General features: G+C 48.4%; 1 protein-coding gene across 1 annotated transcript in view; it reads right to left on the reverse strand.

Moving 5' to 3' along the window:
• Positions 1–25,722, reverse strand: part of Muc17 (mucin 17, cell surface associated) — a 46,468-nt gene that overhangs the window by 18,951 nt on the left and 1,795 nt on the right. Inside the window, exons 2-16 of the mRNA XM_085836389.1 lie at positions 16,823–16,924; positions 13,750–14,631; positions 12,881–13,533; positions 10,783–11,596; positions 10,048–10,566; positions 9,382–9,813; positions 8,389–9,093; positions 6,807–7,311; positions 6,250–6,716; positions 5,419–5,925; positions 4,177–5,307; positions 2,534–3,513; positions 1,675–2,266; positions 991–1,317; positions 220–849 (exon numbers count right to left, since the gene is read on the reverse strand). Of these exons, the coding sequence (XP_085692515.1) occupies positions 220–849; positions 991–1,317; positions 1,675–2,266; positions 2,534–3,513; positions 4,177–5,307; positions 5,419–5,925; positions 6,250–6,716; positions 6,807–7,311; positions 8,389–9,093; positions 9,382–9,813; positions 10,048–10,566; positions 10,783–11,596; positions 12,881–13,533; positions 13,750–14,631; positions 16,823–16,924 (9,246 nt within the window). The remainder of the gene's footprint in view (positions 1–219; positions 850–990; positions 1,318–1,674; positions 2,267–2,533; positions 3,514–4,176; positions 5,308–5,418; positions 5,926–6,249; positions 6,717–6,806; positions 7,312–8,388; positions 9,094–9,381; positions 9,814–10,047; positions 10,567–10,782; positions 11,597–12,880; positions 13,534–13,749; positions 14,632–16,822; positions 16,925–25,722) is intronic.

Below are 25,722 nucleotides of genomic sequence, written 5' to 3' on the forward strand. Positions count from 1 at the left end.
CAGGAGTGGTTGTGTAATCACCAGTGGTTGTGACTTCAGCAGTGTTAGTGATGTCAGCAGTGGTTGTCACTTCAGCAGTGGTTGTGACATCACCAGTGGTTGTGACTGCAGCACTTGTGGTAACACCAGCAGTGGTTGTGACATCATCAGTGGTGGTGACTTCAGCAGTGGTAGTGATGTCAGCATTGGTGGTGACATCAGGAGTGGTTGTATAATCACCAGTGGTTGTGACTTCAGCAGTGGTTGTGACATCACCAGTGGTTGTGAATACAGCACTTGTAGTAACACCAGCAGTGGTTGTGACATCACCAGTGGATGGGACTGCAGCACTTGTGGTGACACCAGCAGTGGTTGTGACATCATCAGTGGTTGTGACTTCAGCAGTGGTAGTGATGTCAGCAGTGGTGGTGATGTCAGCAGTGGTGGTGGCATCAGCCGTTGTGGTGACATCACTAGTGGTGGTGAAATCACCAGTGGTTGTGACATCATCAGTGGTGGTGACATCAGAAGTGGTTGTGACTTCAGCAGTGGTGGTTACATCACCAGTTGTTGTGATTTCAGGTTTTGTGGTGAGGTCAGCAGTTGTGGTGACATCAGCAGTGCTGGTAACTTCAGCTGTGGTTGTGACATCAGCTGTTGTGGTGACATCAGCAGTGGTGGTGACATCAGGAGTGGTTGTGTAATCACCAGTGGTTGTGACTTCAGCAGTGGTGGTGATGTCAGCAGTGGTTGTGACATCACCAGTGGATGGGACTGCAGCACTTGTGGTAACACCAGCAGTGGTTGTGACATCATCAGTGGTTGTGACTTCAGCAGTGGTGGTGGCATCAGCTGTTGTGGTGACATCAGCTGTTGTGGTGACATCAGCAGTGGTGGTGACATCAGGAGTGGTTGTGTAATCACCAGTGGTTGTGACTTCAGCAGTGGTGGTGAAGTCAGCAGTGGTTGTGACATCACCAGTGGATGGGACTGCAGCACTTGTGGTAACACCAGCAGTGGTTGTGACATCATCAGTGGTTGTGACTTCAGCAGTGGTGGTGACTTCAGCTGTTGTGGTGACATCAGCTGTTGTGGTGATATCAGCAGTGGTGGTGACATCAGGAGTGTTGGGGACTTCAGCAGTGGTGGTGACTTCAGTCGAGGTGGTGACATCACTAGTGGTGGTGAAATCACCAGTGGTTGTGACATCATCAGTGGTGATGACATCAGAAGTTGTTGTGACTTCAGCAGTGGTGGTTACATCACCAGTTGTTGTGATTTCAGGTTTTGTGGTGACGTCAGCAGTTGTGGTGACATCAGCAGTGCTGGTAACTTCAGCTGTGGTTGTGACATCAGCTGTTGTGGTGACATCAGCAGTGGTGGTGACATCAGCAGTGGTGGTGACATCAGGAGTGGTTGTGTAATCACCAGTGGTTGTGACTTCAGCAGTGTTAGTGATGTCAGCAGTGGTTGTCACTTCAGCAGTGGTTGTGACATCACCAGTGGTTGTGACTGCAGCACTTGTGGTAACACCAGCAGTGGTTGTGACATCATCAGTGGTGGTGACTTCAGCAGTGGTAGTGATGTCAGCATTGGTGGTGACATCAGGAGTGGTTGTATAATCACCAGTGGTTGTGACTTCAGCAGTGGTTGTGACATCACCAGTGGTTGTGAATACAGCACTTGTAGTAACACCAGCAGTGGTTGTGACATCACCAGTGGTTGTGACTTCAGCAGTGGTAGTGATGTCAGCAGTGGTGGTGATGTCAGCAGTGGTGGTGGCATCAGCCGTTGTGGTGACATCACTAGTGGTGGTGAAATCACCAGTGGTTGTGACATCATCAGTGGTGGTGACATCAGAAGTGGTTGTGACTTCAGCAATGGTGGTTACATCACCAGTTGTTGTGATTTCAGGTTTTGTGGTGACGTCAGCAGTTGTGGTGACATCAGCAGTGCTGGTAACTTCAGCTGTGGTTGTGACATCAGCTGTTGTGGTGACATCAGCAGTGGTGGTGACATCAGGAGTGGTTGTGTAATCACCAGTGGTTGTGACTTCAGCAGTGGTGGTGAAGTCAGCAGTGGTTGTGACATCACCAGTGGATGGGACTGCAGCACTTGTGGTAACACCAGCAGTGGTTGTGACATCATCAGTGGTTGTGACTTCAGCAGTGGTGGTGGCATCAGCTGTTGTGGTGACATCAGCTGTTGTGGTGACATCAGCAGTGGTGGTGACATCAGGAGTGGTTGTGTAATCACCAGTGGTTGTGACTTCAGCAGTGGTGGTGAAGTCAGCAGTGGTTGTGACATCACCAGTGGATGGGACTGCAGCACTTGTGGTAACACCAGCAGTGGTTGTGACATCATCAGTGGTTGTGACTTCAGCAGTGGTGGTGACTTCAGCTGTTGTGGTGACATCAGCTGTTGTGGTGATATCAGCAGTGGTGGTGACATCAGGAGTGTTGGGGACTTCAGCAGTGGTGGTGACTTCAGTCGAGGTGGTGACATCACTAGTGGTGGTGAAATCACCAGTGGTTGTGACATCATCAGTGGTGATGACATCAGAAGTTGTTGTGACTTCAGCAGTGGTGGTTACATCACCAGTTGTTGTGATTTCAGGTTTTGTGGTGACGTCAGCAGTTGTGGTGACATCAGCAGTGCTGGTAACTTCAGCTGTGGTTGTGACATCAGCTGTTGTGGTGACATCAGCAGTGGTGGTGACATCAGCAGTGGTGGTGACATCAGGAGTGGTTGTGTAATCACCAGTGGTTGTGACTTCAGCAGTGTTAGTGATGTCAGCAGTGGTTGTCACTTCAGCAGTGGTTGTGACATCACCAGTGGTTGTGACTGCAGCACTTGTGGTAACACCAGCAGTGGTTGTGACATCATCAGTGGTGGTGACTTCAGCAGTGGTAGTGATGTCAGCATTGGTGGTGACATCAGGAGTGGTTGTATAATCACCAGTGGTTGTGACTTCAGCAGTGGTTGTGACATCACCAGTGGTTGTGAATACAGCACTTGTAGTAACACCAGCAGTGGTTGTGACATCACCAGTGGTTGTGACTTCAGCAGTGGTAGTGATGTCAGCAGTGGTGGTGATGTCAGCAGTGGTGGTGGCATCAGCCGTTGTGGTGACATCACTAGTGGTGGTGAAATCACCAGTGGTTGTGACATCATCAGTGGTGGTGACATCAGAAGTGGTTGTGACTTCAGCAATGGTGGTTACATCACCAGTTGTTGTGATTTCAGGTTTTGTGGTGACGTCAGCAGTTGTGGTGACATCAGCAGTGCTGGTAACTTCAGCTGTGGTTGTGACATCAGCTGTTGTGGTGACATCAGCAGTGGTGGTGACATCAGGAGTGGTTGTGTAATCACCAGTGGTTGTGACTTCAGCAGTGGTGGTGAAGTCAGCAGTGGTTGTGACATCACCAGTGGATGGGACTGCAGCACTTGTGGTAACACCAGCAGTGGTTGTGACATCATCAGTGGTTGTGACTTCAGCAGTGGTGGTGGCATCAGCTGTTGTGGTGACATCAGCTGTTGTGGTGACATCAGCAGTGGTGGTGACATCAGGAGTGGTTGTGTAATCACCAGTGGTTGTGACTTCAGCAGTGGTAGTGACATCACCGGTGGTTGTGAATACAGCACTTGTGGTAACACCAGCAGTGGTTGTGACATCATCAGTGGTGGTGACATCAGGAGTGGTGGTGACTTCAGCAGTGGTGGTGACTTCAGCCGAGGTGGTAACATCAGTCGTTGTGGTGATATAACTAGTGGTGGTGAAATCACCAGTGGTTGTGACATCTTCAGTGGTGGTGACATCAGAAGTGGTTGTGACTTCAGTAGTGATGGTTACATCACCAGTTGTTGTGATTTCAGATTTTGTGGTGAGGTCAGCAGTTGTGGTGACATCAGCAGTGGTGGTGACATCAGGAGTGGTTGTGTAATCACCAGTGGTTGTGACTTCAGAAGTGGTTGTGACTTCAGCAGTGGTTGTGACATCACCAGTGGTTGTGAATACAGCACTTGTGGTAACACCAGCAGTGGTTGTGACATCAGCTGTTGTGGTGACATCAGCAGTGGTGGTGACATCAGGAGTGGTTGGGTAATCACCAGTGGTTGTGACTTCAGCAGTGGTGGTGATGTCAGCAGTGGTTGTGACATCACCAGTGGATGGGACTGCAGCACTTGTGATAACACCAGCAGTGGTTGTGACATCATCAGTGGTGGTGACATCAGCTGTTGTGGTGACATCAGCTGTTGTGGTGACATCAGCAGTGGTGGTGACATCAGGAGTGGTGGTGACATCAGGAGTGGTGGTGACTTCAGCAGTTGTGGTGACTTCAGCCGAGGTGGTAACATCAGCCGTTGTGGTGACATCACTAGTGGTGGTGAAATCACCAGTGGTTGTGACATCATCAGTGGTGGTGACATCTGAAGTGGTTGTGACTTCAGCAGTGGTGGTGACATCACCAGTTGTTGTGATTTCAGGTTTTGTGGTGAGGTCAACAGTTGTGGTGACATCAGCAGTGCTGGTAACTTCAGCTGTGGTTGTGACATCAGTTGTTGTGGTGACATCAGCAGTGGTGGTGACATCAGGAGTGGTTGTGTAATCACCAGTGGTTGTGACTTCAGCAGTGGTAGTGATGTCAGCAGTGGTTGTGACTTCAGCAGTGGTGGTGATGTCAACAGTGGTTGTGATATCACCAGTGGTTGTGACTGCAGCACTTGTGGTAACACCAGCAGTGGTTGTGACATCATCAGTGGTGGTGACTTCAGCAGTGGTGGTGACATCAGGAGTGGTGGTGACTTCAGCAGTGGTGGTGACTTCAGCCGAGGTGGTAACATCAGCCGTTGTGGTGACATCACTAGTGGTGGTGAAATCACCAGTGGTTGTGACATCATCAGTGGTGGTGACATCAGAAGTGGTGGGGACTTCAGCAGTGGTGGTTACATCACTAGTTGTTGTGATTTCAGGTTTTGTGGTGAGGTCAGCAGTTGTGGTGACATCAGCAGTGCTGGTAACTTCAGCTGTGGTTGTGACATCAGCTGTTGTGGTGACATCAGCAGTGGTGGTGACATCATCAGTGGTGGTGACATCAGGAGTGGTTGTGTAATCACCAGTGGTTGTGACTTCAGCAGTGTTAGTGATGTCAGCAGTGGTTGTCACTTCAGCAGTGGTTGTGACATCACCAGTGGTTGTGACTGCAGCACTTGTGGTAACACCAGCAGTGGTTGTGACATCATCAGTGGTGGTGACTTCAGCAGTGGTAGTGATGTCAGCATTGGTGGTGACATCAGGAGTGGTTGTATAATCACCAGTGGTTGTGACTTCAGCAGTGGTTGTGACATCACCAGTGGTTGTGAATACAGCACTTGTAGTAACACCAGCAGTGGTTGTGACATCACCAGTGGATGGGACTGCAGCACTTGTGGTGACACCAGCAGTGGTTGTGACATCATCAGTGGTTGTGACTTCAGCAGTGGTAGTGATGTCAGCAGTGGTGGTGATGTCAGCAGTGGTGGTGGCATCAGCCGTTGTGGTGACATCACTAGTGGTGGTGAAATCACCAGTGGTTGTGACATCATCAGTGGTGGTGACATCAGAAGTGGTTGTGACTTCAGCAGTGGTGGTTACATCACCAGTTGTTGTGATTTCAGGTTTTGTGGTGAGGTCAGCAGTTGTGGTGACATCAGCAGTGCTGGTAACTTCAGCTGTGGTTGTGACATCAGGTGTTGTGGTGACATCAGCAGTGGTGGTGACATCAGGAGTGGTTGTGTAATCACCAGTGGTTGTGACTTCAGCAGTGGTGGTGAAGTCAGCAGTGGTTGTGACATCACCAGTGGATGGGACTGCAGCACTTGTGGTAACACCAGCAGTGGTTGTGACATCATCAGTGGTTGTGACTTCAGCAGTGGTGGTGGCATCAGCTGTTGTGGTGACATCAGCTGTTGTGGTGACATCAGCAGTGGTGGTGACATCAGGAGTGGTTGTGTAATCACCAGTGGTTGTGACTTCAGCAGTGGTGGTGAAGTCAGCAGTGGTTGTGACATCACCAGTGGATGGGACTGCAGCACTTGTGGTAACACCAGCAGTGGTTGTGACATCATCAGTGGTTGTGACTTCAGCAGTGGTGGTGACTTCAGCTGTTGTGGTGACATCAGCTGTTGTGGTGATATCAGCAGTGGTGGTGACATCAGGAGTGTTGGGGACTTCAGCAGTGGTGGTGACTTCAGTCGAGGTGGTGACATCACTAGTGGTGGTGAAATCACCAGTGGTTGTGACATCATCAGTGGTGATGACATCAGAAGTTGTTGTGACTTCAGCAGTGGTGGTTACATCACCAGTTGTTGTGATTTCAGGTTTTGTGGTGACGTCAGCAGTTGTGGTGACATCAGCAGTGCTGGTAACTTCAGCTGTGGTTGTGACATCAGCTGTTGTGGTGACATCAGCAGTGGTGGTGACATCAGCAGTGGTGGTGACATCAGGAGTGGTTGTGTAATCACCAGTGGTTGTGACTTCAGCAGTGTTAGTGATGTCAGCAGTGGTTGTCACTTCAGCAGTGGTTGTGACATCACCAGTGGTTGTGACTGCAGCACTTGTGGTAACACCAGCAGTGGTTGTGACATCATCAGTGGTGGTGACTTCAGCAGTGGTAGTGATGTCAGCATTGGTGGTGACATCAGGAGTGGTTGTATAATCACCAGTGGTTGTGACTTCAGCAGTGGTTGTGACATCACCAGTGGTTGTGAATACAGCACTTGTAGTAACACCAGCAGTGGTTGTGACATCACCAGTGGATGGGACTGCAGCACTTGTGGTGACACCAGCAGTGGTTGTGACATCATCAGTGGTTGTGACTTCAGCAGTGGTAGTGATGTCAGCAGTGGTGGTGATGTCAGCAGTGGTGGTGGCATCAGCCGTTGTGGTGACATCACTAGTGGTGGTGAAATCACCAGTGGTTGTGACATCATCAGTGGTGGTGACATCAGAAGTGGTTGTGACTTCAGCAATGGTGGTTACATCACCAGTTGTTGTGATTTCAGGTTTTGTGGTGACGTCAGCAGTTGTGGTGACATCAGCAGTGCTGGTAACTTCAGCTGTGGTTGTGACATCAGCTGTTGTGGTGACATCAGCAGTGGTGGTGACATCAGGAGTGGTTGTGTAATCACCAGTGGTTGTGACTTCAGCAGTGGTGGTGAAGTCAGCAGTGGTTGTGACATCACCAGTGGATGGGACTGCAGCACTTGTGGTAACACCAGCAGTGGTTGTGACATCATCAGTGGTTGTGACTTCAGCAGTGGTGGTGGCATCAGCTGTTGTGGTGACATCAGCTGTTGTGGTGACATCAGCAGTGGTGGTGACATCAGGAGTGGTTGTGTAATCACCAGTGGTTGTGACTTCAGCAGTGGTAGTGACATCACCGGTGGTTGTGAATACAGCACTTGTGGTAACACCAGCAGTGGTTGTGACATCATCAGTGGTGGTGACATCAGGAGTGGTGGTGACTTCAGCAGTGGTGGTGACTTCAGCCGAGGTGGTAACATCAGCCGTTGTGGTGATATAACTAGTGGTGGTGAAATCACCAGTGGTTGTGACATCTTCAGTGGTGGTGACATCAGAAGTGGTTGTGACTTCAGTAGTGATGGTTACATCACCAGTTGTTGTGATTTCAGATTTTGTGGTGAGGTCAGCAGTTGTGGTGACATCAGCAGTGGTGGTGACATCAGGAGTGGTTGTGTAATCACCAGTGGTTGTGACTTCAGAAGTGGTTGTGACTTCAGCAGTGGTTGTGACATCACCAGTGGTTGTGAATACAGCACTTGTGGTAACACCAGCAGTGGTTGTGACATCAGCTGTTGTGGTGACATCAGCAGTGGTGGTGACATCAGGAGTGGTTGGGTAATCACCAGTGGTTGTGACTTCAGCAGTGGTGGTGATGTCAGCAGTGGTTGTGACATCACCAGTGGATGGGACTGCAGCACTTGTGATAACACCAGCAGTGGTTGTGACATCATCAGTGGTGGTGACTTCAGCAGTGGTGGTGACATCAGCTGTTGTGGTGACATCAGCTGTTGTGGTGACATCAGCAGTGGTGGTGACATCAGGAGTGGTTGTGTAATCACCAGTGGTTGTGACTTCAGCAGTGGTGGTGATGTCAGCAGTGGTTGTGACATCACCAGTGGATGGGACTGCAGCACTTGTGGTAACACCAGCAGTGGTTGTGACATCATCAGTGGTTGTGACTTCAGCAGTGGTGGTGGCATCAGCTGTTGTGGTGACATCAGCTGTTGTGGAGACATCAGCAGTGGTGGTGACATCAGGAGTGGTTGTGTAATCACCAGTGGTTGTGACTTCAGCAGTGGTAGTGACATCACTAGTGGTTGTGAATACAGCACTTGTGGTAACACCAGCAGTGGTTGTGACATCATCAGTGGTGGTGACATCAGGAGTGGTTGTGTAATCACCAGTGGTTGTGACTTCAGCAGTGGTAGTGATGTCAGCAGTGGTTGTGACTTCAGCAGTGGTGGTGATGTCAGCAGTGGTTGTGATATCACCAGTGGTTGTGACTGCAGCACTTGTGGTAACACCAGCAGTGGTTGTGACATCATCAGTGGTGGTGACTTCAGCAGTGGTGGTGACATCAGGAGTGGTGGTGACTTCAGCAGTGGTGGTGACTTCAGCCGAGGTGGTAACATCAGCCGTTGTGGTGACATCACTAGTGGTGGTGAAATCACCAGTGGTTGTGACATCATCAGTGGTGGTGACATCAGAAGTGGTGGGGACTTCAGCAGTGGTGGTTACATCACTAGTTGTTGTGATTTCAGGTTTTGTGGTGAGGTCAGCAGTTGTGGTGAAATCAGCAGTGCTGGTAACTTCAGCTGTGGTTGTGACATCAGCTGTTGTGGTGACATCAGCAGTGGTGGTGACATCAGGAGTGGTTGTGTAATCACCAGTGGTTGTGACTTCAGCAGTGGTGGTGATGTCAGCAGTGGTTGTGACATCACCAGTGGATGGGACTGCAGCACTTGTGGTAACACCAGCAGTGGTTGTGACATCATCAGTGGTTGTGACTTCAGCAGTGGTGGTGGCATCAGCTGTTGTGGTGACATCAGCTGTTGTGGAGACATCAGCAGTGGTGGTGACATCAGGAGTGGTTGTGTAATCACCAGTGGTTGTGACTTCAGCAGTGGTAGTGACATCACGAGTGGTTGTGAATACAGCACTTGTGGTAACACCAGCAGTGGTTGTGACATCATCAGTGGTGGTGACATCAGGAGTGGTGGTGTCTTCAGCAGTGGTGGTGGCTTCAGCCGAGGTGGTAACATCAGCCGTTGTGGTGATATAACTAGTGGTGGTGAAATCACCAGTGGTTGTGACATCTTCAGTGGTGGTGACATCACCAGTTGTTGTGATTTCAGATTTTGTGGTGAGGTCAGCAGTTGTGGTGACATCAGCAGTGCTGGTAACTTCAGCTGTGGTTGTGACATCAGTTATTGTGGTGACATCAGCAGTGGTTGTGATATCACCAGTGGTTGTGACTGCAGCACTTGTGGTAACACCAGCAGTGGTTGTGACATCATCAGTGGTGGTGACTTCAGCAGTGGTTGTGACATTAGCTGTTGTGGTGACATCAGCAGTGGTGGTGACATCAGGAGTGGTTGTGTAATCACCAGTGGTTGTGACTTCAGCAGTGGTAGTGATGTCAGCAGTGGTTGTGACATCACCAGTGGTTGTGAGTGCAGCACTTGTGGTAACACCAGCAGTGGTTGTGACATCATCAGTGGTTGTGACTTCAGCAGTGGTGGTGACATCAAGAGTGGTGGTGACATCAGCTGTTGTGGAGACATCAGCAGTGGTGGTGACATCAGGAGTGGTTGTGTAATCACCAGTGGTTGTGACTTCAGCAGTGGTAGTGACATCACCAGTGGTTGTGAATACAGCACTTGTGGTAACACCAGCAGTGGTTGTGACATCATCAGTGGTGGTGACATCAGGAGTGTTGGTGACTTCAGCAGTGGTGGTGACTTCAGCCGAGGTGGTAACATCAGCCGTTGTGGTGATATAACTAGTGGTGGTGAAATCACCAGTGGTTGTGACATCTTCAGTGGTGGTGACATCAGTGGTTGTGACTTCAGTAGTGATGGTTACATCACCAGTTGTTGTGATTTCAGATTTTGTGGTGAGGTCAGCAGTTGTGGTGACATCAGCAGTGCTGGTAACTTCAGCTGTGGTTGTGACATCAGTTATTGTGGTGACATCAGCAGTGGTTGTGATATCACCAGTGGTTGTGACTGCAGCACTTGTGGTAACACCAGCAGTGGTTGTGACATCATCAGTTGTGGTGACTTCAGTAGTGGTTGTGACATCAGCTGTTGTGGTGACATCAGCAGTGGTGGTGACATCAGGAGTGGTTGTGTAATCACCAGTGGTTGTGACTTCAGCAGTGGTAGTGATGTCAGCAGTTGTTGTGACTTCAGCAGTGGTGGTGATGTCAGCAGTGGTTGTGACATCACCAGTGGTTGTGACTGCAGCACTTGTGGTAACACCAGCAGTGGATGTGACATCATCAGTGGTGGTGACTTCAGCAGTGGTGGTGATATCAGTTGTGCTGCTGAAATCACCAGTGGTTGTGATTTGAGGTGTGGTGGTTAGGTCATCAGTGGTGGGGACATCAGCTGTTGTGGTGACATCAGGAGTGGTGGTGACTTCAGCAGTGGTGGTGACATCAGGAGTGGTGTTGACATCACTAGTGGTGGTGAAATCACCAGTGGTCTTGACATCATCAGTGGTGATGACATCAGAAGTTGTTGTGACTTCAGCAGTGGTGGTTACATCACTAGTTGTTGTGATTTCAGGTTTTGTGGTGAGGTCAGCAGTTGTGGTGACATCAGCAGTGCTGGTAACTTCAGCTGTGGTTGTGACATCAGCTGTTGTGGTGACATCAGCAGTGGTGGTGACATCAGGAGTGGTTGTGTAATCACCAGTGGTTGTGACTTCAGCAGTGGTAGTGATGTCAGCAGTGGTTGTGACATCACCAGTGGTTGTGAGTGCAGCACTTGTGGTAACACCAGCAGTTGTTGTGACATCATCAGTGGTGGTGACATCAGGAGTGGTGGTGACTTCAGCAGTGGTGGTGACTTCAGCCGAGGTGGTAACATCAGCCGTTGTGGTGACATCACTAGTGGTGGTGAAATCACCAGTGGTTGTGACATCATCAGTGGTGGTGACATCAGAAGTGGTTGTGACTTCAGCAGTGGTGGTTACATCACTAGTTGTTGTGATTTCAGGTTTTGTGGTGAGGTCAGCAGTTGTGGTGACATCAGCAGTGCTGGTAACTTCAGCTGTGGTTGTGACATCAGGTGTTGTGGTGACATCAGCAGTGGTGGTGACATCAGGAGTGGTTGTGTAATCACCAGTACTTGTGACTTCAGCAGTGGTGGTGATGTCAGCAGTGGTTGTGACATCACCAGTGGATGGGACTGCAGCACTTGTGGTAACACCAGCAGTGGTTGTGACATCATCAGTGGTGGTGACTTCAGCAGTGGTAGTGGCATCAGCTGTTGTGGTGACATCAGCTGTTGTGGTGATATCAGCAGTGGTGGTGACATCAGGAGTCTTGGGGACTTCAGCAGTGGTGGTGACTTCAGTCGAGGTGGTGACATCACTAGTGGTTGTGAAATCACCAGTGGTTGTGACATCATCAGTGGTGATGACATCAGAAGTTGTTGTGACTTCAGCAGTGGTTGTGACATCACCAGTGGTTGTGACTGCAGCACTTGTGGTAACACCAGCAGTGGTTGTGACATCATCAGTGGTGGTGACTTCAGCACTGGTGGTGACATCATCAGTGGTGGTGACATCAGAAATGGATGTAACTTCAGCAGTGGTGGTTACATCACCAGTTGTTGTGATTTCAGGTTTTGTGGTGAGGTCAGCAGTTGTGGTGACATCAGCAGTGTTGGTGACATCAGGAGTGGTTGTGTAATCACCAGTGGTTGTGACTTCAGCAGTGGTTGTGACTTCAGCAGTGGTTGTGACATCACCAGTGGTTGTGAATACAGCACTTGTGGTAACACCAGCAGTGGTTGTGACATCAGCTGTTGTGGTGACATCAGCAGTGGTGGTGACATCAGGAGTGGTTGGGTAATCACCAGTGGTTGTGACTTCAGCAGTGGTGGTGATGTCAGCAGTGGTTGTGACATCACCAGTGGATGGGACTGCAGCACTTGTGATAACACCAGCAGTGGTTGTGACATCATCAGTGGTGGTGACTTCAGCAGTGGTGGTGACATCAGCTGTTGTGGTGACATCAGCTGTTGTGGTGATATCAGCAGTGGTGGTGACATCAGGAGTGGTTGTGTAATCACCAGTGGTTGTGACTTCAGCAGTGGTGGTGATGTCAGCCGTGGTTGTGACATCACCAGTGGATGGGACTGCAGCACTTGTGGTAACACCAGCAGTGGTTGTGTAATCACCAGTGTTTGTGACTTCAGCAGTGGTAGTGACATCACTAGTGGTTGTGAATACAGCACTTGTGGTAACACCAGCAGTGGTTGTGACATCATCAGTGGTGGTGACATCAGGAGTGGTGGTGACTTCAGCCGAGGTGGTAACATCAGCCGTTGTGGTGATATAACTAGTGGTGGTGAAATCACCAGTGGTTGTGACATCTTCAGTGGTGGTGACATCAGTGGTTGTGACTTCAGTAGTGATGGTTACATCACCAGTTGTTGTGATTTCAGATTTTGTGGTGAGGTCAGCAGTTGTGGTGACATCAGCAGTGCTGGTAACTTCAGCTGTGGTTGTGACATCAGTTATTGTGGTGACATCAGCAGTGGTTGTGATATCACCAGTGGTTGTGACTGCAGCACTTGTGGTAACACCAGCAGTGGTTGTGACATCATCAGTTGTGGTGACTTCAGTAGTGGTTGTGACATCAGCTGTTGTGGTGACATCAGCAGTGGTGGTGACATCAGGAGTGGTTGTGAAATCATCAGTGGTTGTGACTTCAGCAGTGGTAGTGATGTCAGCAGTGGTTGTGACATCACCAGTGGTTGTGACTGCAGCACTTGTGGTAACACCAGCAGTGGTTGTGACATCATCAGTGGTGGTGACTTCAGCAGTGGTGGTGACATCAGGAGTGGTGGTGACATCACTAGTGGTGGTGAAATCACCAGTGGTCTTGACATCATCAGTGGTGATGACATCAGAAGTTGTTGTGACTTCAGCAGTGGTGGTTACATCACTAGTTGTTGTGATTTCAGGTTTTGTGGTGAGGTCAGCAGTTGTGGTGACATCAGCAGTGCTGGTAACTTCAGCTGTGGTTGTGACATTAGCTGTTGTGGTGACATCAGCAGTGGTGGTGACATCAGGAGTGGTTGTGTAATCACCAGTGGTTGTGACTTCAGCAGTGGTAGTGATGTCAGCAGTGGTTGTGACATCACCAGTGGTTGTGAGTGCAGCACTTGTGGTAACACCAGCAGTGGTTGTGACATCATCAGTGGTGGTGACTTCAGCAGTGGTGGTGACATCAAGCGTGGTGGTGACATCAGCTGTTGTGGTGACATCAGCAGTGGTGGTGACATCAGGAGTGGTTGTGTAATCACCAGTGGTTGTGACTTCAGCAGTGGTTGTGACATCATCAGTGGTGGTGACATCAGGAGTCATGGTGACTTCAGCCGAGGTGGTAACATCAGCCGTTGTGGTGATATAACTAGTAGTGGTGAAATCACCAGTGGTTATGACATCTTCAGTGGTGGTGACATCACCAGTTGTTGTGATTTCAGATTTTGTGGTGAGGTCAGCAGTTGTGGTGACATCAGCAGTGCTGGTAACTTCAGCTGTGGTAGTGACATCAGTTATTGTGGTGACATCAGCAGTGGTTGTGATATCACCAGTGGTTGTGACTGCAGCACTTGTGGTAACACCAGCAGTGGTTGTGACATCATCAGTTGTGGTGACTTCAGTAGTGGTTGTGACATCAGCTGTTGTGGTGACATCAGCAGTGGTGGTGACATCAGGAGTGGTTGTGAAATCACCAGTGGTTGTGACTTCAGCAGTGGTAGTGATGTCAGCAGTGGTTGTGACTTCAGCAGTGGTGGTGATGTCAGCAGTGGTTGTGACATCACCAGTGGTTGTGACTGCAGCACTTGTGGTAACACCAGCAGTGGATGTGACATCATCAGTGGTGGTGACTTCAGCAGTGGTGGTGACATCAGCTGTTGTGGTGACATCAGCAGTGTTGGTGACATCAGGAGTGGTTGTGTAATCACCAGTGGTTGTGACTTCAGCAGTGGTAGTGATGTCAGCAGTGGTTGTGACATCACCAGTGGTTGTGACTGCAGCACTTGTGGTAACACCAGCAGTGGTTGTGACATCATCAGTGGTGGTGACATCAGGATTGGTTGTGACTTCAGCAGTGGTGGTGACTTCAGCCGAGGTGGTAACATCAGCCGTTGTGGTGACATCACTAGTGGTGGTGAAATCACCAGTGGTTGTGACATCATCAGTGGTGGTGACATCAGAAGTGGTTGTGACTTCAGCAGTGGTGGTTACATCACTAGTTGTTGTGATTTCAGGTTTTGTGGTGAGGTCAGCAGTTGTGGTGACATCAGCAGTGCTGGTAACTTCAGCTGTGGTTGTGACATCAGCTGTTGTGGTGACATCAGCAGTGGTGGTGACATCAGGAGTGGTTGTGTAATCACCAGTGGTTGTGACTTCAGCAGTGGTAGTGATGTCAGCAGTGGTTTTGACTTCAGCAGTGGTGGTGATGTCAGCAGTGGTTGTGACATCACCAGTGGTTGTGACTGCAGCCGTGGTAGTGATGTCAGCAGTGTTTGTGACTTCAGCAGTGGTGGTGATGTCAGCTGTGGTTGTGACATCTCCAGTGTTTGTGACTGCAGCACTTGTGGTAACACCAGCAGTGGTTGTGACATCATCAGTGGTGGTGACATCAGAAGTACTTGTGACTTCAGCAGTGGTTGTGACATCATCAGTGGTTGTGACTTCAGCAGTGGTGGTGACATCAGAAGTTGTTGCGGTACGAGATCTGAAGTTATAAATATAGATTTCGTCTTCTTTGTCATCCCCGTCACCTGTAACTTGTGAGAACAGCATCGTGTGAGTTATCCTTATTTTTTCTCAGTGTTAGTGTTGTGTGGGTGACGTCCTGTTTCCCAGTGCTGTGAGCTTTTTGCTTTCTTACCTCCATTGTTTATCAATATTTCTTTAATTTTTTAAACTGTGTCCTCCATGCACTAAGTTTGTATCACTGCATTTTAATTATGATGAATTATCTTGACTGTATTTTTTATTCCAACACAGTTTTCAAATCTTAACAATATTTTAATATTTCGTAGGCATTTCACGTCTTTCTTTCCCCTTTTGCTTCCTGTTTTTATCGGATTTGTGTCTTTTCTTTCCTGAGTCTGGACTCACAGGAGGTCAGGGGACTCTAATCTCTGTCATCGCGGTGACAGCTTTAGTTTCTCACAACCCCTGTTTGTCCTTGAAGTCCATCATCGCATTCGCGTTATTCACGGTTCCTTCTGTGACTCTGGTTATTTTCCTCCCTCGTCCTCGCGTGTCAGTGACCCTGCCGCTCCCTCTCTTTACCTTTCCTTCCCATCGTCCCCCGCGGGCCCTGGCGCGCGTGCGCGTGGCCTTCGCGCTGAGCTCAGAAGCCCTGGAGGACGCGGCTCCCTCCCCAGCCCTGGGACCCAGGGTTTCATTGTTGTTCCCTTTGCTGTTTCACCTCCAGCGCTGCTTTCTCACCTCAGCCCCGGGCACCCTGCCCGCTGGCCCGACCTGGCTGTTTCTCCTTCGTCCGCACCATGGTTCCCTCTGTCCCAGTCTGCTCTGTTGTGTCCCACCTCCCTTACTGCTGGTTTGGGGGGATAGGGATCCTTCCCGGTGCTCGTGCAGTGGCCCTGCCTCACTGTTTTTGGTCAAGTTACAGATGTTAGAATTACTTGGAAGGAGAAACTTCAATACAAAAAGATTCCTTTCTCTGATGTATGCGGCAAGTGTGTCAGGCCCTGTCTACCCGCATCAGCCTTTCCTTTTCCTGTTCATTTGTTATTTATTTGTTATGTTATTTATTTGTTATGTTTTGTTACTATGTATTTGTATTTGTTAGTATGTATTTGTATTTTCATTTACTATGTAGCTGGAACTCACAAGCATCCACCTGCTTTTGTCTTCCCAGTGCTAAGAGTAAAGAACTGTGTCCTCCCTCATTGGCTTTTGATGTTTGATTGTTGTTTAATGGTTGATGTCTTGAGAATTCGGCTCACGGTGTGCGGTTCATCCTTGGTAGGATAGGAAAGCAGACCGAAGCCCCACTCTTCCAGAGCCACAGCTTCTCCAGTTTCCTGCCTCAGGTTCCTGCCTTGAAATTCCTGCTGTGGCTTCCCCAGTTGACTATGTGTGAATGAGAACGGCCCCTCAGCTTTTATGTTTGAATTCTTTTTCTCAGTGGCGGCCATAGCCGGGGTGACACTGTTTGGGGAGGATTCAGGGCTGTGGCCTTGTTGGAGGAGGTGTGTCATTGGGGATGGGCTTTGAGGTTTTATAAGACATACACTGCTCTGTCCCTGTGTCTCTCTGCCTCGTGGTTGTATCTGAAGATGTGAGCTCTCAGCGACTGCTGTAGCACCCTGCCTGCCTGCCATGCTCCCTCTGATGACAGTGATGGCTTCTAAGCCCTGAAACCATAAGCTTCAAATAAATGTTTTCTTTTATAAGTAGCCAAGACAGACTGTAATGGGCAGTGTAAGCCAAATAAACTCTCCTCCCCAGGTGGTTCTTTGTTGTGCTCTTTATCACAGTAAACTAAGGTACCTGTGCTTCTGGTCTTCAACACCGTCCGGGACTGAGTCTCCTGGCTGTTGTCTTGGATGCCATTTCCTCCTCCATCCCACACACTTCCGCTCTCGGTGGTTCCTGAAAGAGATGCAGGGCTGTTGGTCTTCCCGAATCACCAAACTCCTTTCTTTCCCGAGTCCCTCCTTCTTTCAATACCTCTCTGAGCATTTGCTCCCCGCTCCAAAAATTGTTAGCCTCTTGTGAGCCAGGAGTCAACCATGGCCTTGTCCACCACAGAAGCCTAGCTACAACAAAGTCTTAATTTGGGAGTCACAAAAAATTTGACATTCCTATGTTTCTGAACATGAAATGACCAAAAATGTATTCAAAATCAAAAACATAATAAGTTTGCAGTGTTTGTGTGGCAGCTTGCTCCTGTATTGTGTCTCAAGCCTTCCCTGCAGCTTTGGATTTGAATGCAGAACACGGTCTCTTTACACTGTGTGTGCCATCATCTGTCTAACAAATAAATGCTGGCCAAAGCTGCCTAAAACACCTCAGCTCTGATTCACCACTATTCCATCTTATAAATTTTAGTGTTTTAAATATATATTATAGTATATATTATATATTATAATATTTTATATAATGTATTATATCATATATTGCAATCACATGTTGCATTTATTACATATTATATAGTAATATTACTGTGTGCTTATGGGGGTGCTTTAGTTATTTTTATATTGCTGTTGTATAATATAATTGCTTAATTATAAAATTACAATTATATATACATATACACACATATATATATTATATGTATGTATATATATATATATATATATATATATATATATATATATATATATAATGCTTTTGGAGCTTAGAGATATCTTGGGTGGTATAAGTGCTGAGGACCCAAAGTTCAATCCCCAGTACCAACATTGAAAAACTGGACACAGTAGGGTATGACTGCAGTCACTGCCCAGATTTCTGGGGCTTGCTAGCCAGACAGTCCAACCATATTGTTGAGCTCTAGGTTCAATAAGAGACTCTGTCTCAAAAGTAAGATGGAGGCCAGGTATAGTGGTGCATACTTTTAATTGTCTCAGGGGCAGAGATTAAATAGAGTTGGACCTCCGACTACATGGCCCTGTAGGGCTACATAGTAAGACCTTGCAAAAAAAAAAAAAAAAAAAAAAAAAAAAGGATGATGAGGAATTGAGGAAGACACCAACACCTTTCACCTACACGTGCACATATGTGGGCACACACAAACATATCTATAAAAGCATATATGTTGTGTTCTTGTGGAAAATAGTGGTTTAGTTATGGAAAGCAAAGATTTAATATTTCTCTATTAAACTAGTATCAAGTTTATATATCTTAAAGCTGTATCATGCTAGACAAACAAGCACACCCATTTCATTGGCAGGTAAATTTGCTTTCATTTTCAATAAACTGCAAAACTATGTATTATACAGATAATTGTTTTAAGGTAAATTTCTTTATGACTTACTATGAGTTAATGTTTGATTTGTAGATCTATTTTATATACCTGTATACCCTGAGCTGTCTCAAGATTTAAAGAGCAACAATAAACTAAAGCTCAGGCAATGCAATTCAAGGACAAGGAGCAGATCCCACCCCAAGAAGGAAATGGAACTTGGCAGCATTAGCCAAGTGGTTCTGTCTTGGCAGTCATGAAGGATCCCAGAGTAAAAGGGATGTGGGGTTTTCCTCTGAGGTTAGGGGAGCTGATGAAGCCTTGTGGGAAGTTGTGAAGGTGAAGCTTGGGTTCCGCTGGAGACCCCAAGGTGTTGGAGATGTCAGAGCTGTAGGAAGTCAGCCAAGAAGAGCTGCAGACAGAGCCCTGAGCCAGCCAAAGAGCACAGCAATATAAACATACCTACGACACCCCCATAAGCACCCAGCAATGCAAAAGACATGGAAATCACTTCCATGTATATGAGAGTGTAGGTGCACACACATGTGCAGTGCACACTCATGCCAACGCCAGAGGTTAATCTCCAGTGTCATTTCTCAGGAGCCATTCACCTTGTTGAGACAGACTCTCCCAGGGCTTGCTGTTTGTCTAGACTCAATAACCAGGATGCCTGGGGGACCTGCCTGTCTCTGCACCCTCGATGCTGGGGTTACAAACGCACTTCGCCATACCGGGCTTTTCCGTGAGTACTGGCATTGAACTCAAGTGTCCAAGCTTATATGGCAGGCACTTTACATGGCTACCCTGTCTCCCCTGTCCCTGAAAGTAATGTTTCAATACACAGGATGCCAGACGGAAAAGGATAATGACTCTTGGGTGACATGAAGCTTATTGGCCTGGAGGGATATTCTGGAAGCAATGAGGAGAGTTGAAGGCAGGTGGAGCCATGAAGACTACCGGAGATACTGTGATGAGACTCAAGAAATGGATGCCCCAGAGTTTACAGTCAGAGCTTTGTTAGCAGAGAATGTGTACTGGCTAATGTTATGTCAGCTTGACAGAAGCTAGAGTCCCTGGAGAAGAGGGAGCCTCAGTTGAGAAAATGCCTCTATAATATCTGGCTGTAGGCAAGCCTGTAGGGCATTTTCTTAATTAGAGACTGATGTGGGAGGGCGCAACCCATTGTGAGTGGAGCCAACCCTAGGCTGGTGGTCCTGGGTTCTGTAAGAAAGCAGGCTAAGTAAGACATAGGGAGCAAGCCAGTAAGCAGCACCCCTCCATGGCCTCTGCATCAGCTCCTGCCTCCAGGTTCCTGCCCTGCTGGAGCTCCTGTCCTGACTTGCTTGAACGGTGGACAGTGGTTTGGAAGTGTAAGCTGAATCAGCTCGTTCCTTTCTTTGGTTATGGTGACCCATCACAGCAAGAGTAACCTTAACTAGGACGGAGAGATACACAGAGACCTCAGAGACCAGCCCTGGCTTCTCCTTTGGGATGATTAAACCCAGTAAGGGTCAGTGTGTGACTCTGAGGCCAGAGAGACTGTAAGAACAGATGAGAAGGAACGGGAACTGACTGTCAGACAGGGGACATTGCTGCTCCCCTGGGCCAGGCTGGAGAAGCCTGCAGCTCACAGGACACATGATGACCTTGTGATAGAGAGTGGCAGCATGACATGGTGACTCAGGCCTTTAGGGATCACACACAAATTGAGGTCTGTTCGTTTATATAACAAGTTCAATGTCGGGAGCGACCGTGTTTGAATGTTAACTGCCTTGTCAGCCATAAGTGCTTACAAAGTCTTGGCCTTAGTGGAAAAGTACTGGCTTAGTTGAGATTTCTGTGGGAAAAAGTTGAGTCCTCTGTGGGAAAATACTACCCCCAGTTAAGAACAAATAGCTATAGATCTTGTGGACAGGGACCTAGCAACCCACTCTGTTCTGTTCCTCCTGCTGAACTTTTTACCTAGCCAATATCCTGCTTTTGGGAACAGGTGCAGAAACAAAGCCATTCTGCATCACCCCCCTCCCCATATCCTGCTTCTACTGGGTATAAAACCTGCCTGGGAAAAATAAAATTTGTCAGCTTGATCAATCAAACTTGCTGTCTGATCTTTGTGTTTCTTGTCCCCCATTCTCTCCACAGGTGGATCCTCAGACCCTGTTCGACTGTCCCTCGAAGTTGGGACAGTTCAAATCCAGCCTAGGCAATTTACTGAGACCCTATTTGAAAACAAAAATTAGAAGAATTTGGGGAAGAGAACAGGGTAGAGGATATAACTCAGTGCCAGAGCACCTGCCTAGAATCCCCCAGTGAGAGGCTGGGGGCGTGGCTCAGTGGTAGAGCCCCTGCCTAGAATCCCCCAGGGAGGGGCTGGGGGCGTGGCTCCGTGGTAGAGCCCCTGCCTAGAATCCCCCAGGGAGGGGCTGGGGGCGTGGCTCAGTGGTAGAGCACCTGCCTAGACTCCCCCAGGGAGGGGCTGGGGGCGTGGCTCAGTGGTAGAGCCCCTGCCTAGAATCCCCCAGGGAGGGGCTGGGGGCGTGGCTCAGTGGTAGAGCCCCTGCCTAGAATCCCCCAGGGAGGGGCTGGGGGCGTGGCTCAGTGGTAGAGCCCCTGCCTAGAATCCCCCAGTGAGGGGCTGGGGGCGTGGCTCAGTGGTAGAGGCCCTGCCTAGAATCCCCCAGGGAGAGGCTGGGGGCGTGGCTCAGTGGTAGAGCCCCTGCCTAGAATCCCCAGGGAGAGGCTGGGGCCATGGCTCAGTGGTAGAGCCCCTGCCTAGAATCCCCCAGTGAGGGGCTGGGGGCGTGGCTCAGGGAGAGAGAGTGCTTGCCTAGTATGTGCTTAGCTCTCCAGACTTCAATCTTCAGCATTGGACAAAAAAAATTATTAGTTATGAAAATTATTTTGGACAATTTTAAGCAGCATAATGCATGAGTAATTGAATTCAAGAAAAGTAAGGAAACCAAAAGATATGTCAAAAATAATGTCCGCAAAATCACAAACACAAAATAACTCTAGGTTTACTTGTTCAAGAAGTTCACCTCGCTCCTAACACAAAATGAAGGAAGGAAATGTCCAAAATGTTTCTATTTCATCCGAAATGAGGCAATTTCATACTCAGCTGTCTTCAGGACCTTTCACCACTTAGGCTAAATGAACCGATTTCTTGAAAGACAAACAATTAAAACTCACTCAAAAAGAAACAGATTAGGGGCCAGCAAGGTGGTTTACTAGGTAAAGATGATTGGCTCCAAGCCTTACAACCTGAGTTCTATCCCCTGCTGTCCCAGCCCTTGGAAGGTGGAGGGTGGCACCTTAAGTTCATGGCCAACCTTGATTACTTGGGGAGTCTAAGGCCAGGTGAGCCGCTCTAGGCCTGTCATCTGAGGGCCATGGGGTCACTGAGGTCTTTCGGTTCAAGGGATACTTTTGGACAGGTCAGAGGTTAGGGAGAAAAGCATCACGAGGGAGGGTGAGATGGCTCAGTGGCTCCCAGAAGTAGTTGGTTTTTATAACAGAAACGGACCAAAGGTCCAGGCCTACAACAGGTTTCTCTATAACCACCCGGGTTGTCCCTGCCTGACACACACAAGGGAGCAGGGTCAGGGACCAGGGATCAAGGTCAGAGACTCCTGTGCCATTCTCAGTAACCCTGACCTCACCATCTCCCAAGTAGTGGGAAGAGCTAAAGGAAGTTCCAGCTGGTGGGGCAAAGGGGATGGGCGGGTGGAGGAAAGAGAGTGGACCAGGCCAGGGACAGGCTGGGGGACACCACAAGACACACCAGGCTGTCAGTCTGTCCAGCAAGATCATTTCTCTAGAGATCTTCACGTTGACTCTGCTTTTTGGAGGGTGGTGTGTGTGTATGTGTGTGTGTGTGTGTGCCTGTGTGTGTATTATGAATATGTATATGTTCATATATATATATATATATATATATATATATATATATATATACATGCCCATGAAAGCCACAGGACAAACTTGACTATCATTCATCAGGGCTATGCACTCTTTTTTGTTTGTTCGTTTGTTTGTTGGTGTTTTTCGTTTTTTTGTTTTTTGAGACAAGACCACCCATTGGCCTAAACTAGCCAAGGTAGGCTAGGCTGACAGTCAGAGAGCCGCAGGGTCCTCATGTCTCTGCCTCCCTGGTTGTAAATGTGCACCAAGCCTGGCATTTTTTTTAAAAAGATGTTATCTACCTCTGTGTACGTGGCTGTGACTGTGGCTGAGTCAATGTGTGTCCAGGTACCCGAAGAGGCCAGAAGAGGGCGGTAAATCCCCTTGCAGCTGCAGTTACGGCTTTGTGAACCTCCGGATGGGGGCGCTCTTATCCACTGAGATCGCCCCAGCCCCCACCACAGACTTTTTTCTGTGGGTTCTGGGAATCAAGCTTAGGTCATTGTGCCTACAAGACGAGCCCTTTGGGGCTCAGCAATCTCTCGGGATCCCTTCCCCCCAATAAAAGTCGCCATCTGTAATGAACTCACAAATAAAAACATCACACCGCCAGTTTTTGCCCCAGGCAGGTGTTTCAGTGGTTTCTTTAAACTGGGTGTTTCCTCAAACACCCGTCAGAACGGCCGTTCTGAAGCCACAGAGCTTCGCTTAGGGTTTTACTCTTTGGCTGTCAGTTACATTTTTCTCTGCACTTCACACGAGTGCGCGCATATGCACATACACACACACACACACACACACACACACGCACGCACGCACGCACGCATGCACGCACGCACACACACACACACCACAGACATACATGCACACACACAGTAACAATTGAAACTGGAAAAAATAGCTTTTTAATATCATATCCACACTTAACAGCTGTTGATATATTGCATATGTGCATTATGGAATATTACTCAGCTGTAAAGAAAAACAAATTCATGGAATTTTAGGAAAATGAGTGGACTTGGATGATATAATAATGAGATAAGCAAGGTGATCAAAACTCAGAAATCCCTCTCTCTCTCTCTCTCTCTCTCTCTCTCTCTCTCTCTCTCTCTCTCTCTCTCTCCTTCCCTCCCCTCCCTTCCTCACTTGCAGGTCCTAGCCTATAATGCACACAGCAAATTATGTGGGCAGGTGAAAACCCCTCTTTTGTTTGCTTCTGTTGGGCAGTCTATTTCTGTTTTCTGAGACCTCGTCTTACTAGGTAGGCTAGCGTGACCCCCAGTTCACTCCTTTCCTGCATCAGACTTCACAATGGTTCCAAGCCAGCCAATTCAGATCTTACGGTTAATTTTATTAGTTTATTTTTCACTTTAAATCTTGACCAAGTATTAAGGAATAGATTGCCCAGGCTGAGGCTAAAAGAGGATTTTAGAATTGAAGAGAGGCAGGAAAATGCCAAACAGACAAAGGACAAGACAATACATGAACCTGACAAAAATGACTGGGGTCCCTTCTGCTTCCTCCCCACAAGCTAACCTCCCCCAGTGTTATTTCTGGCCAGCAGTGATTATTACAATCTTTGTTACACTGATTTATTATCTATTTATCTATCCATCCATCTCTCTATGGGTGATCTTGTGTGCCACTGCACATGGATGGAAGGCAGAGGACAACTTTCAGGAGACAGTTCCCTCCTTCTACCATGTAGGACCCAGGGGTCGGACTCAGATCATCAGGCTTGACAAGTGCTTTACCTGCTGAGCCAGGTAAATTCTCGATAGCCTAGCAATTACTGTTTTAAGGAAAACCTTGAGTTGGGGCTACAGCTCAATGGTAGAGTGCTTGGCTAGCTTGCATGAAGCTCTGAGTTGGAGCCCCAGTGCCACAGGAAGAAAGAAGGAAGGGAGGAAGGGAGAGACGGGAGGTGGTAGAGGGGCCTAGGAAACAAGAGGAGAAGAACCAAGACACTACCTCATCGCCTGTCTCCCACCATTCTTTTCCTGTTATTCTAATTGAAACCCTATCCCCAGCACCTCAGGAGACCTCTGACTGTTTTGTTCTATTTTTGCCAGCATGGGCAGCCATATTTGACAATAGTCTTTGCAAGGTACTGTGTCCAAATGAGATCACACACACGATCCTTAACCCAACACCACCAGTGTCCGTAGGAAGACCAGGACCCAAGACTGATGTAGACACGTGGAGGATGCCATGGGGTCTAAGGAAGCAGAGGCAGATGAGGGTCACGAAACGTCAACAGATTTGCCAGCAGCCATTAGAGTCTCGGGGACAGACCCTTGCAGCGTTGCCTTCTACATGAGTGAGGCGAGCTGCCGAGCTGGCTCAGCAAATAAAACTGCTTGGCGCCTACCATGATGGCCAGAGTTGTATCCCTGGATCCCACATGATGGAATGACAGAGCTGAGTCTAATTCCACAACCACCACCACCACCACCACAACAACAAGAGCTGAGCACCCTGCTTCATCCCTACTGCCAGAACTGTGAGAAGAACAACCTGCCATTCTAAGCCTTCCAGGTTGTAGGTTGTTGCTATGGCAACCCTTGAGCAGAACAGTGATAGAGATTAAGGGCAGGACAAGTGCCTGGGAACAGCGAAGGTGGTGGTCGAAGGCACTTGTGGTGGACAGGAAACTCTAGGCCTTAGTCACTGTCATCATGGGTGTGGGGACAAGAGGGTAATCGTTAAGGCTAAACAGGGTTAGGCCAGCCCAGAGGACATTGTGTCCTATTGATATCTCATATATCCAGATATAGGAGCAAGATAAGAGGGCATCTTCCAGGCAGGGCATAGCTGAGATAATGGAATTATTTCTGTAGCTACACCCTTTCCTGCCACTGCCAAGGACATCTGTAACTCCTGCTCAAGGAACTCAACATTCCCTTCTGGTCTTTGTGGGTAACCATATCAGATAACCATATCACATATCCATAACCATATCACATATCCATAACCATATCACATATCCATAACCATATCACATATCCATAACCATATCAGATGCACATAAGCAAACTGAACTTTAAGATGAAAAAGAATCCTTCTTTGAAGAGGGATCAAAATAACAATGGAAGGAGTTCCAGAGACAAAGTGTGGAGTAGAGACTGAAGGAATGACCATCCAGAGACTGCCCCACCTAGGGATCCATCCCATATACAGTCACAAAACCCAGATATTATTGTGGATGCCAACAAGTGCTTGCTGACAGGAGCCTGATATAGCTGTCTCCTGAGAGGCTCTGCCTGTGCCTGACAAATACAGAAGTGGATGCTCACAGCCATCCACTGGACTCAGCACAGGGTCCCCAATGAAGGAGCTAGAGAAAGGACCCAAGGAGTTGAAGGGGTTTGCAGCCCCATAGGAGGAACAACAATATGAACTAACCAGTACCTCCAGAGTTCCCAGGGACTAAACCACCTACCAAAGAGTACACATGGTAGGACTCATGGCTCTAGCTGCATATGTAGTCGGTCATCAATGGGAGGAGAGGCCCTGTGAAGGCTCTATGCCCCAGTGTAGGAGAATGCCAGGGCCAGGAAGTGAGAGTGGGTGGGTTGGTGAGCAG

The sequence above is a fragment of the Mus caroli genome, unplaced genomic scaffold (assembly GCF_978045245.1).
Source record: "Mus caroli unplaced genomic scaffold, Mus_caroli_1 scaffold_4, whole genome shotgun sequence".
NCBI lineage: Eukaryota > Metazoa > Chordata > Mammalia > Rodentia > Muridae > Mus > Mus caroli.